General features: G+C 47.5%; 1 protein-coding gene across 1 annotated transcript in view; it reads left to right on the top strand.

Annotated features, from left to right (window-relative positions):
• Positions 1–13,069, top strand: part of RADX (RPA1 related single stranded DNA binding protein, X-linked) — a 395,634-nt gene that overhangs the window by 164,733 nt on the left and 217,832 nt on the right. The window contains exon 4 of the mRNA XM_078688667.1: positions 10,454–10,562. Within this exon, the coding sequence (XP_078544793.1) occupies positions 10,454–10,562 (109 nt within the window). The remainder of the gene's footprint in view (positions 1–10,453; positions 10,563–13,069) is intronic.

The following is a 13,069-nucleotide window of genomic DNA, read 5'->3' as shown; positions in this document are numbered from 1 at the left end:
ATCTCCTCCCCATTGTCCAGGGCAGCGGCATTTGTCTACTTAATTAACACCAGCTGCCTTTGGAGCAGAGGGAGGTATAAATATATCATGAGTATATATTAGTACATTTGCATGGTGGGGGCCGGGGAGTTTAATACCCCTACCAAAATCTAAGGTGGTCAGATATATAAATATTCCCACCCTAATTTGGGCCATATCCAGAGGGGTTATAGGTTGGTTTTTCCACCCATCCCATCATTGAGAAAGGTGGAGGATAGGGAGGCAGCAAGTTATAACGAAATTGCAGTGTCAGTGAAAAAGGCTCCTTACTGGGTTTGTGTTCCAGGTTGCTAGAACCCTTTCAGTGTCACTGGTCAAATCTTAAGGGTCAGTGTTGCTCCATGGATCCTCAACAGCATCTCGTCCAGGTGTTTCAGATGGTCCTCACATGTATTGCTGAAGATAGTAGTATCATGAAGTGAGCTACGCACAAAAGTGGTGGGAGCATACTTCCGTTCAAAGGCATTACTCTGAACTGGTCCAGACCCTCTGTCATGTAGTACCTATGTAACCTATACAGGATCTGCGCTTGTGGAGAACATAAACTGTGGGATTGGTGGCAGACTGTTTCCGTGCCCCCATCAGGTATGTTAGCCTGTCTGTATCGGCTAGCTCACAGTGCCACTATAATCTCCTTTTACCAAGGCAAAAATAGTTTCTGGCAACCTCAGAACATGAGAACCCTGATCCCTCAGAATCGTGGAAACAATATACCACCTTTCGCTCAGTCACTCATGCTCACTTAGTTTGTCTCAGAGATACACAGAATAAACATACTGGGCATTTGTCAACAACAATTTATTGAACAGTATGTAATTTGGCATACCCACTGGTTCTATCAAGAACCTATCAGCACCGAGCCAGCCCATCAGCTCAAGGAATCAGGTGTTACTCAGTCTTGGTTATCTAATTGAGAGTACCTGTGAAATCCGCTTCACAACAGATTCTACAGATTGCTCAAGATGCAATTTAGTAAAAATGTCCAACATTACTTGGCAGTTGGGTGGTGGACTGGTACGTAGAGGAAATGGGACTGGCCTCTGAGCCCCATGTGAGAGAGGCTTTTCACCCACAGGGGTTGATCCTCCAGCAGGCTAGTGGCTTATTACGAGTGGACCGAAGTAGTTTTTAGAGGAGTTTACGCCTCATTCCGAATATACCTCCGTATGCACCTGGGATCCATTTAGGCTCTCTCCGGCTATTTGAAGAGCTGCTCGGGGGAGCGGGGGGGCCTTTCCTGTCCTATGGCCGGCTGGTGGCTGAACTTGAACAATTTAGATATCACTGACCTGGAACCAGATCAGCACCCACTCATACAAAAATGCTAACTATAGGCGACAGCTGTCGTCTGATAACGAACAAGTTACGCTATATCTGTAAGAAACATAGGTAATTTATAGATTCCTGACCTTAGAATTACCCCCAGGCGTCAGACTGGATCCAGAAAGTTTTTCGTCAGCAGTACCCCTGCGCATCGAAAGGTGGCGTCGGTCGGCTCCGCATTCGTCATTGGTTTCGTGGTCGCCGGGTTGACGTCGTGGTAGCTACTTAAGACGCTACCCTCGCCCGTTGACGTCAGTTCTGTACATGACTTTCCACACCAGAAGCGCAGAGCCATGGAAGACACTGACCACTGGTGGACAGAACTTGGGCCCTGAAAAGATGGCCTTAACCCTAGAAGTCAGTTCGCAGAACGGGGAGTATGGGTGGGGCAGTCAGGAATCTATAACTAACCTATGTTTCTTACAGATATATCGTTACCGAAGGTAAGTAACTTGTTCATCTGAAAGAAACAGTAATAGATACCTTACCTTAGAATAGATACACCAGCAATACCAACCCTGGAGGAGAGTCTGAGAACTAAGTTCACACCAGGAAGTCCTGGAGAACAGAATGGCCAAAGAAGCCATCTCTCCAGACTTGACTGTATAAGCAGTAGTGCTTGGTGAACGTGTGCAGCGATGCCCACGTAACTGCCGGACAGATGTCATGTAGGGGGACTCCCCGTCCCAAAGCAGTAGTAGCTGCCTTCGCCCTGGTGGAATGGGCGCGCAGCCCCACTGGAGGCTCCTTCTTTGCCAAAGAATAGTAGGCCTTGATGCACAAAATTACCCACCTGGAGATGGTCCGTTTGTGCACAGCCCGACCTTACTTAGCGCCCGCGTAACCAACAAAGAGTTAGTTGTTCACCCGGAATTGTTTGGTGCGAACCAAATAGGAGAGGGCACGTTTTGGATCCAGATGGTGGAGCCTCTCTTCCTCTTTTGAAGAATGCGGAGGCGGAAAGAAGGTGGACAAAGAGATGGTTTGGCCCATATGAAAAGAAGTGACCACCTTGGGAAGAAAGCAAGGTCGAGTTCTGACGACGCCCTTGTACGGCTGAACAGCCATAAAGGGAGGCTTGGAAGACCGAGCTTGTAGCTCACTCAACCTGTGAGCAGAGGTGATGGCCACCATAAAAGCAGTTTTCAGAGTAAGGAGTCTGAGAGAACAGTTATGTAGTGGCTCAAGGGGAGCGCACAGCAAATAGGTAAGAACCAAGTTCAAGTCCCACTGAGGCATCACAAAGGGAACAGGAGGAAAAAGACGAGTAATGCCTTTAAGAAATCTATTTACAACAGGGGACTTGAAAAGAGAAGGCTGATCAAGAAGCCCGAGGAAGGCTAAAATGGCCGCGAGGTAGCCCTTAAGAGTGCCCAGACCAGAGCCCTGCTGGGCCAAAGACAGACGGAACAAGAGAACCTCAGAATAGGGGCAGAAAGGGGATCCACAGCCTTTGCTGTGCACCATGCGTCCATGCCACAAATGTATTCCATCTGCAGGTGTATACTGTCTTAGTGGAGGGACGCCTGGCTACCAAGATTACATCACAGACTTCGGGTGGCAAGTCAAATGACGTCAACTGCCGCTGCTCAATCTCCACGCAAGGAGGTGGAGGCTGGACAGGTTCTGGTTGAGGACCGTCCCCTGCTGCTGCGACACAAGATCCTCCCGAAGAGGCAGTTGGATCAAATGATCGATGGCCATGTTGAGCAGCTCTGGATACCAGCCTCTTTGTGCCCACTCTGGAGCCACAAGAATGACTTGGACCCGATCGCGCTTGATCTTCTTCAGCACTCTGGGCAGAAGTGGTATAGGCGAAAAGGCGTATAGAAGACCGCGACTTCACTCGTGACAAAAAGCGTTGCCTAGCGAATGCTGCCTTGGAAATTCCAACACGCAGAATTGCTTACATTAGGCGTTCTCTTAGGTGGTGAATAGATCTAACCAAGGCTCTACCCATTGTAGAAAGAGACCTTGCACCATCTCCTAGTGAAGACGACATTTGAAATCATCATGCATTTGCGGCTGAGTTTGTCCGCCCTGCCAGGTGTTGAACCACCAGGGAAATGCCCTGATGTTCCAGCCATGTCCAGAGATGGATGGCCTCTTGAAATAGGGTCCACAAACCCCACCCCACCTTGTTTGTTGCAGTACCACATGGCAACTGTGTTATCCGTGAACACCTGCACTATTCTTCCCCGGACAGAGGGAAGGAATGTTTTCAGTGCAAGATGGATCGGCCGAAGCTCCAGGAGGTTGATGTGGAGCTCAGACTCCGCCAGAGCCCAGAGGCCTCTGATCTCCGCCTCTCTCATGTGGCCGCTCCATCCCAGAAGGGATGTATCTGCCATCACTGTGTGTTCTGGTTGGGGAAGGGAGCAGGATCTGCCGTTGACCCAATCCTGGTTCATGAGCCGCCACTGCAATTGCCGTGCAGTGCCCTCCGAGATCTGGACGCAATTGCCAGATTCTCCTGATGCTGCGCCCAAGGGAACTTCAGGTCTCACTGCAAAGCCCGCATATGCCATCTAGCATGATCGATCAGAAGGATGCATGAGGCCCAGCAGCCTCATCCTGACCGAAACCCGGGATAGAGGCTGAAAGATCAGAATTATAGCCTGAATATCCCAGACTCGCTGTTCGGGAGGATAAACCCGAAACTGCATCGTGTGCAGAACCACTCTGCTGAAAAGTAGCTTCTGAGAGGGGGTCAGGTGTGACTTTGGCATGTTGATGGAGAACCCCAGCAAATGCAGGAGGTCTGCCTTAGTCTGGAGGTGGGAGACGACTGACTTGGGCGAGCCCACCTTCAATAACCCGTCATAGAGTTAGGACAAGAATGGACCCCCTGATCTGCGCAGATGAGCTGCGACCACCGCTATCACTTTCGTGAACACCCTAGGAGAGCTGGAAAGGCCAAAGGGGGCACGGTAAACAAAGTGCTCGTGGCCTACCGTGAACCGCAGGTAACACCAGTAGGCCGGCAGGACTGGGATGTGAAAATAAGCATCCTGCAAGTTCAACGCTACCATCCAGTCTCCAGGGTCAAGGGCAGACCAGACCTGAGCCAGGGTCAACATTTTGAACTTCTCCTTCCGGAGGAAGCGGTTGACGTCCCTGAGATCCAAGATAGGACGCAGGTCCTTCTTGAGCACCAAAATGTAATGGGAATAGTATCCACAACCTACTTCTGGGGCATGAACGTGTTCAATGGCACCCTTGGCTTAGAGAGCCGTAACTTCCTGTTGGAGAAGGGCCAGGTGATACCCCAACATGCAATGGTACTGGGGTGGCATGTCTGGAAGGGTAGTCTCGAAGGGAAGGGAGTAGCCCTTTGGACTATCTGCAAAACCCACCTGTCCGACATAATGGTGTGCCATTGTGGGAGGTCATGGCGGATCCTGCCGCCCACTGTCCTTTGATGGGCCTAAAAGGTCGGACTAGGAGTGTTTGGAGGCTGCTGCAGAGGGGGCAGTGGTGGACTGCCCCGCCCGTTGGCCCCCAGAACCACGTCAGTGGTTCGCACATCTCCGACCTCGCTGAGGTTGAACAGTTTGCGCTGGCCTGTGGCTCTGAAAGGAATGTGTTGGGGCGCCCCTTCCGTGGTCACGAAAAGGGCGAAAGTCAGACCGTGCAGGATGCATGGTGGAGAGGCCCAAGGATTTGGCCGTAGCCTGAGAGTCCTTGGAGCGCTCTAGCGCACTGTCTACCTTGGCCATCAAACGGCATGTCCATCAAAGTGTTCTGGACATCCCCAGAAAAGCCAGTCGATCCCAACCAGGCGTGACGGCGAAGCACCACAGACGTTGAAATGGTCCTACATGCAAATGGTCTGGTGAGGTGTCCAGACCACTGGCATCCTCTCCAGACCTGGTCATACTCCCCAGTCCTGGTCATACTCCAACTGGTCTGTTAAAGGGTCATCAGACCCCTCCTAGTATTCCTCACCCTCCTTTGGCTGCCAAACTGGCTGAAATGAACAGGGTGGAATGCAGGCACAAAAGTACCCATCAGCGCCGGATCATGGTCCGGCTCCGGCTCCATATCCACATCGGGGTGTAAGCCAGGGTCGACGCTGGCTGGGGGCCTAGCCAACTCTGGCTGCATATGTGCTGCCGGTGGAATCTGCGCCGGTGGAGGTGTAACGAGGTCGACCGGCACCGATCTGGATCCAAGCCTGGATCCAAATGGGGCCCTGCGGTGCCGAGGCCGGAGTCGCTGGCGTCAAAGTCCTAGGGTACCCAGCCAAGTCAGTGGGGCCCGCAGGCGCACCGGTGGAGTCGGGCTGCCGAAAGATGTCATGCATCGCTTCGTAAAACTGACTAAGCTGGGCAGTGGTCGCTCCCGGGAAGGCCCGAATCAACCCGGTAGGCTCCGCAAGAGGAGACGCGGGGGTGACACCACCCGCCCCCTTTGCCGCATCAGCCGACAGGCAAGGGGAAGTCAAAAGGTGACGATGCTTCTTCGACTTCTCTTATGTTTTGACTTACCTGACCCAGAGCGTAAAGATTTAGACAAGGAGTGATGATGGCTCTGCGATTGGTCCCTTAACCTCCCACGCGACTGGGACCTCGAACGACCCGGAGCAGCTTTCGGGACCGCTTCCGCAAACACTTCGGGCCATGGTTTGGCAGTCGGAGCATGACTTGGGGTCATGGTCGTGCTCCAGGCAGGAGAGTCACAAGCAGTGCGGATCCGTCACTGACAATAGTCGGGTACAGGAACCGCAGGCCTTGAAGCTGGGCATCCCTCGTGTACCAGGGCGCAAAAACGAAGTCGAGAAAAGTGGCAAAAAAAGTCTGTCAAAAAGTGACTGGGGGTACCGCTCTCTCCGGCTCTGCGCTTGCTGGCACGGAAAGAGAAAGAACTGACGTCAGCGCGTCAGGGCGGCGTATAAGTAGCTACCGCAGTGTCATCCTGGCGACCACGACGCCAACGAGGAACGCGGGTACTGCTGACGAAAAACTCTCCGGATCCAGTCTGACGCTTGGGGGTAATTCTAAGGTAAGGAATCTATAACTAACTGTTTCTTTCAGATAAAACTTTCCCTGGCCCTTTCACATCTATCAAAGAATTCCTTAGTAACACTTCACATGGCCAAGAGGGGTACGTAGGTTGGGAACTGGCACAGAAGAAATGGGAAGGGGCAATCCTACACCTATGAAAGATCTCCAATAACGCCCAATTCCAGTACATACAACACAACATTTTTGCACATGGCTTACCTCACTCCAGCGAGACTCCACAGGATCTCTACTGGCTCCGCATTGATTTGCCCACAGTGTATGGAGACTGAAGCGGGCATTGCATACATGTTCTCTGCAATTGCCAGCTATTTAAGGACCAATGGCTAGTGGTCATGGACAAACTCACCAGGATAATGGGCTGCACCGATCTATATAATATAGCGAGTGGCATGCTGGTGCTATATAAGCGCAGTCATGCAGGGTGCACTACAGACCACTTCATAAATCTAGCGGTTGAGGGTCTGTAAATTGGTTGACATACATTGTAAGGCTGGAGTATTGCCCGTAATAGGGCACTGGGGTAGAGCTAAAGTTGAAGAGGAAGGAGGCACAGGGGCTGCGGAAGACACCCGTTGCTGCAGACTGGTAAGGTCTAGAGGACACCTTACAGACTCCCCAGGTAGACCGTGTTGCAAAGGAATAAGAATATAGCACGTCTCCTTCGTGCAATCTGGCCTTCACACCCGCTCTGACGTTTAGTGGGGTACGAGGTGGAGAGTGCAGCAAGGTTTCAGATCATGTATTCAAATATACCAAGTAATAGGACTTACCATCCCAGTATGGGGGTCACAAAGGGTTAATGAGCTGCAGGCCTGGAAGGAATGATCCACAACCTCGCGATGTTCTCTGTATGACTGCTGCTAACTTGGCTTATTGTTTGAAATGTTTCTATGTTCTTAGATTTTGAGGAACTTGTATCTCCTGATCACCTCGGTAGTGTATATCTCGATTATGAGGGGGGCGGTGGGTTTACTGTTTGCATTGATATTTTTTATCGACTAGCATGTGCTGGCCTACATAATGGGTTTTCATGTCAAAACCCTAATAAAGATGGTAAACAAGCATTTACAATGCAACAGTCTCGTCTTTGCAAAAGTTAGAGCTATTGGCATTGTAAATGACAACACATTTTTGTTTTCTCTCTCTCTTCTCTCTCTTCTCTCTCTCTTCTCTCTCCCCTCTCCTCTCTCTTTCCCCTCTCCCCCTCCTCTCTCTCTCTCTCTCTCTCTCTCTCTCTCTCTCTCTCTCTCTTCCTCTCCTCTCCTCTCCCCCCCCCCGAGCGCAGACCGAGGCAAGCTGTCTGTCTAGGCGGGCCTAACACCAGCTCCGCCCACAGGTATGTTCAGCCCTGTCCCATCGGCGAAAGGAAGTGCTAGTTGTTATGCACATACATATCTCGTAGAACGGCAATATGCAAAGATTGTGAATGTACATTTCCTGATAAAACGTAAAACGCATAATATTCAGTAGGAGCTATTGGCATTGTAAATGACAATGTGTTTGTTCTGTGTCTCTCTTTCTCTTTCTCTCTCTCGTTCTCTCTCTCGTTCTCTCTCTCGTTCTCTCTCTCGTTCTCTCTCTCGTTCTCTCTCTCGTTCTCTCTCTCGTTCTCTCTCGTTCTCTTTCTCTCTCTCTTTCTCTCTTTCTCTCTCTTTCTTTCTCTCTGTCTCTCTCTTTCTCTTTCTCTCTCTCTCTCTTTCTCTCTCTTTCTCTCTTTCTCTCTCTGTCTCTCTCTCTCTCTCTTTCTCTCTCTCTCTCTCTCTCTCTCTCTCTCTCTTTCTCTCTCGTTACGACCCACCCACGAGTGCAGGCCGAGGCAAGCTTTCTGTCTAGGTGGGCCTAACTCCAGCTCCGCCCACAGGTAAGTACAGCCCTGTCCCATTGGCGAAAGGAAGTGCTAGTTGTTCTGCACATACGTATCTCGTAAATCGGCAATAGAAACGCATGGAACGGCAACATGCAAAGATTGTGAATGTGCATTTCCTGATAAAACGTAAAACGCATAATATACAGTAATAGATCTAGCGAGGTCGGCGTTCAATAGACACGCAAAATATAGTGCGCAAAGATATTTATTTTAGGTAATAAAGATATAATAGGCCCACAGGCAGGGAAACCAATAAGGTCTGGAACGGTCTAAGGCAGATCGGCAAATGCCGCATTAGTACAGTGACGTCACAGACATACTCCAGGGAATTGGGCGAATGCGCACTGACGTAGGGCTATCAAAGGGTAAAACGGGAAGAAACACTAACAGAGGTAAAACCTGGGTACAATGCATATATGTATTAAGGAGGTACAACACTGAGTTACTTTAAATTGCGTTATGACACGCATAATGTAACACGAATCATTAAAGAAGTCTGACTACCTGTTTGAGGAATGGCAGAAGTACTTCAGATTTAGTAGACGACTGGCAGAAATAACAGGCCAAGATGGCAGCCCCTGGGTGGCCTAACTGCGAGCGGTCGGCGGTTTGGTACATCTTGTCGCTTTTGTTCCGTTGTGTCACTTCCGGGTTCGGCCGCCATCTTGATGGTGCGGCTAGCAGTTGACGGATAAGCATCTGTTCTCTTCGTACCGATAATTCCAGCAAATTGCTTTGTGGATAACGTGAAGCGCAGTTAATGATCACCTTGCTTTCCCAAGCAATCCGCCGCTGCGCACTTCGTGACCTTCGATTTCTGCGCATACCCACATCGAGGCTTGAGCTTTCACTCTGCGCCATTGTTCGCGGCCTGCCTCCTAGGAACTGATTGGGAGGCCGCAGCATCCCAACCTGGGCCTTAGCCCACGGATTAAAGGCAGACAACTAACTGGCGATTCTCGGGCGTGAAAGATGTCGAACAGCAGCGCGGGGGTAGGTCTACAGCCGGGCAGTAACAAGCCCCCCGGGAAGCAGGGTAACATGTTGCCTTTATGGGGCAACGAGAAGACCATGATCCTGAATCCCATGATCCTCACCAAAATCTGCTCCAAAATACATTTATTACAGATTCCAAAATGATGATCCACAGTTGGGGACAGAGTGAAGTTCTCCTTAAAACATAAAATCTTGCGAGCTCGACTGCGCATGTGCGCAGTACGAGACCTAAAAAGATGCAATTTAATACTATTGACAATGAAAGACTTGCGTTGAATGATCTGATGAGTTAAACGCACCATTTGCAAAAGAAATGCTGCCAAGTCATTTTAAAAATGTAAATGGTGTTCCAAATATTAACTGAATTTAATGTAATTCCAGGTGTGTTTATTATTTTGTAAATATTGTACACCTGTTCGCATCGCATGTGTTTGTTGGAAATTGATTCATGTTGGTCCTGTAAAGGATAAGGAGACATTTTGTTCATATCTTCTGTAATGTGACCGTCTGTCCTCATTTTAATCCCGGGTTTTTCACAGGGTTAAGTTGATAGTTGACCGGAGAATTGGAAATTTGAACTCAGCAAATGTTTGCCCTGCTTGTCCTGGCCAGCTAAATTAAACTATGAAACTATTCTTAATAAGAAAAGCACCTTTATAATGAAAACCTTGCTTGTAGCCAAAAGTGTGGTGTCAAAAATATGCTGACTGTCTTAAAAAATATTGACAACCGAATCCAAGACTTAATCAAAGTGGGGAAGCTAGGAGAAATCCATTTTCTAACAGAGCAGTACATTTGGCAAAAATAATTCCATATATACCTCATTCTCTTTTACTTTAGACTTCTTGCCTGTTAATGACAATTAATATGTCAGGCATATCTCATATGTGTTTGACTATTCATGGGTTAGTATGTTATACTAGACAGTTATGTAAATATCTGCGATATGTTAACTTGACTATACAGTGTATAGTCCCTAATATATATGAAGTAAATAACTTGTTTCATATTACAGTGACAATAATTGTAAATGTGAAATCCGTAGTTGTACAGCAGAGATAGACAATGTAATCAGAAAAATCCCAATTGAGCATTGTGAAGTGTGTGTCTTTTTCTTCACTGTTCATACAAGTTGGGTTTACTTTATTTGACCCAACCACAAACTAAATGTTCATGATCTGCTTTTTTAAATATTTTTCAGAATTAAGTTTGAACTCACAAAACCCATCAGCAATCATTAATATCGTACCAGACAAACAAGTTAAAGCAGAGTGGAAATTACCGGACGTAAAATATAACTTTATTACAAGGTGAAAACAATGTTGATACCTAGTTATAACTAAATACTGTACTATGAGTAAATATTTAGAAATATGCATTTTATTGCCAAACTGGAATTTATTCATACGGTCCGGGAAGTGTTGATTAAGCAAATGAATGCAAAATGTATCTTTGTCTTTATGTACAAAAACTTTTTATTGATTTTGAAACAATTCACAGTACATTGTAGTTCTCCCAAGTATCATTCACATGGCAAGAGTTACAGATATCCAAAAAGAAACACAGCATTTTCACAAGTTCTCGACTCTGTTTGTTTTTCTTCACATGTTCACCAGATGTGGGAGGGTTGTCCCTACACCATTTCAGTATGAAGCTTATATGTTCCAGGTTGTAACTTTCCACTTGCGCACAGGGGACCCCAGATAATGCACAGCTTATGCAAAGAAAAACTCAGTTTTAACCAAACAGAAAACAAACAATTAATCTGTACCATGGTAATATGAATAATTGGTCCAGGTGGGTTGTGGATACGCTGGGAACAGGATCATATTACTTGGCCGTTGAGTCTCCGGGACCATTCCCCCACATCTCCAGAGTGTCCCGCTTCCACCCCCTCCGAGGGCTACCCCAGGCGTCTTCGAGTCCATCTACCAAGCGGGTCAATGAGGATCCCAAGTTGCTAAGTCTGAAAGAGGTGAAGGGCTCGCAATCTCAGTTCGCATGCAAACAAGGGTAGACCCTCTGATAGGTAACTCACCAGGGGCTCCAGACATAATCGAAGCCAGTCTGTGAGTCTTCAACAATGTCTGTCATCCGCTCAAGGGTTTATGCCTGCCACAGTCGAGCATGCCACTGAGTAAGGGAGGGGGACTCTGTTTTTTTTTTTTTCCCAGGCTGCGGCTATTGCCATCTTGGCCGCTCCAAGACACAGCCACATGATGGATCGTTCCCCTGGGTTTGATACTTTAGCATTGGGTTCCTCACGCCCAAGAGAATGTGCTCCAAGGTGTTCGGAATAGGGTATCACAAAAAATGTTTAATCTGGGAGAGAAATTCTTTCCAAAAGGGTTGGATAGAGGGGCAATCCCACCATAAATGGCGAAAGTCTCACAACAACCCACAGGCCCGCCAACATTTATCTGAGGTGTTAGGGAAATTGTGTGCCGTTTCTGGCGGTGTAGGTACCATTCATACATGATTTTTTTAGTGGGCTTCCCTTAAAAACAGAGAGCGGTTATATTTTCTTTGTCTTTATTGTGTTGTTCAAATTTGGAAGTTCATCCTATCCTCTATACAAACTAATATTTCAACAAGCCTAGGGTGTCATACATATGTAATTGCTCAAGTGGTAAGATTACAAGTGTCGGAGAGTACCTTGTGAAGCAAAGCATGACGCCATTGCTAATCAATCCATGCCTCATTTGTATTTTGTAATGTGATGCTTGCTCCCATTTAATATTAAACTTACATTACGGAGTAGCTTTTTATCCCTAGTTCTTGATTGGTTGCCTATGCATTGTGCTGCACCCCATTGTGCTGATGCTCTTTTTTCATCAGCTTTCTTTCTGTTGTCCAATAGGGAACTGGGTCCTTTGTTCATCAAGACATCTTGTACATTGGGAAGAATTTCTGCCATGTCCCTTTCAACTCCTGGTTTTCTTTCTGTCTCATGGCAAAACCAGTACGGGACATCTGCTCTACAGTACTATGTTTTCTATGGAGAAATTTGTTGCTATTTTTTTTTTTTTTTTTACTACTGGCCGAAGTTCCTTTGTAGAAACCATGTTAAAGGCCACAAGAGCCCTGTACCCCGAAGGGCTATGGGAACCAATGTCCAGCAGCTCTCATTGTAGTTTTCGGGACACTTAAGAACCTTGTGTATCCGTAGGATCAGATTTGTAGGCATACCAATTTGCTTGTCCTCTGGCCGTATAAGTTTATATTTACCTGTGCTAATGGATAAAATTAATATGTATATTGCACTCTTTGTTCTGTGTCACTCTGGTACCCATCAGTTGTCATGTGAAAGGCAATGGCAGTGAACAGAGAGAAGTATGATTCTACAGTATTGAATCTTTCATAAATTCACATGCTTGCATCTTCCCAGTCATCATGGTGGGAGTCTCATGGTATAATAAATAGGTAGCAGTACAAAGAAAAAACTGCACCAGTAAGATAGAGATGTCTTATACTTGGTAACCTAGTACCATCATTATATGGTCCAAATACCGACCAATGAGAAGCCAGCCCTGAGATCACAATCCCCAGCAGAGCCACCATACCTTAGATTTCCAACCGCCGTCATGTGAGAAGGAGTCTCTCTGAGCTCTGCTCAGTCTTGTTCCTTTGGTGAACTTTTGACCTGTTACTTCATAGCAAGTTTATTCTGGAAAGAAGGTATTGCCTTTTGTCGTAAGTTTAAAATTAAAATGTCTAGACTGTTCAGGCCTTGTAGATGTTGTGGGAAGGCCAGACTGTTTTCAGAGGACCCCCACAAGGATTGCCTATACTGCCTTCATACTAAGCATGTCCCTAA

The sequence above is a fragment of the Lissotriton helveticus genome, chromosome 4_1 (genome assembly GCF_964261635.1).
Source record: "Lissotriton helveticus chromosome 4_1, aLisHel1.1, whole genome shotgun sequence".
Classification (NCBI taxonomy): Eukaryota; Metazoa; Chordata; class Amphibia; order Caudata; family Salamandridae; genus Lissotriton; species Lissotriton helveticus.
This window is presented reverse-complemented; position numbering and strand designations above follow the sequence as displayed.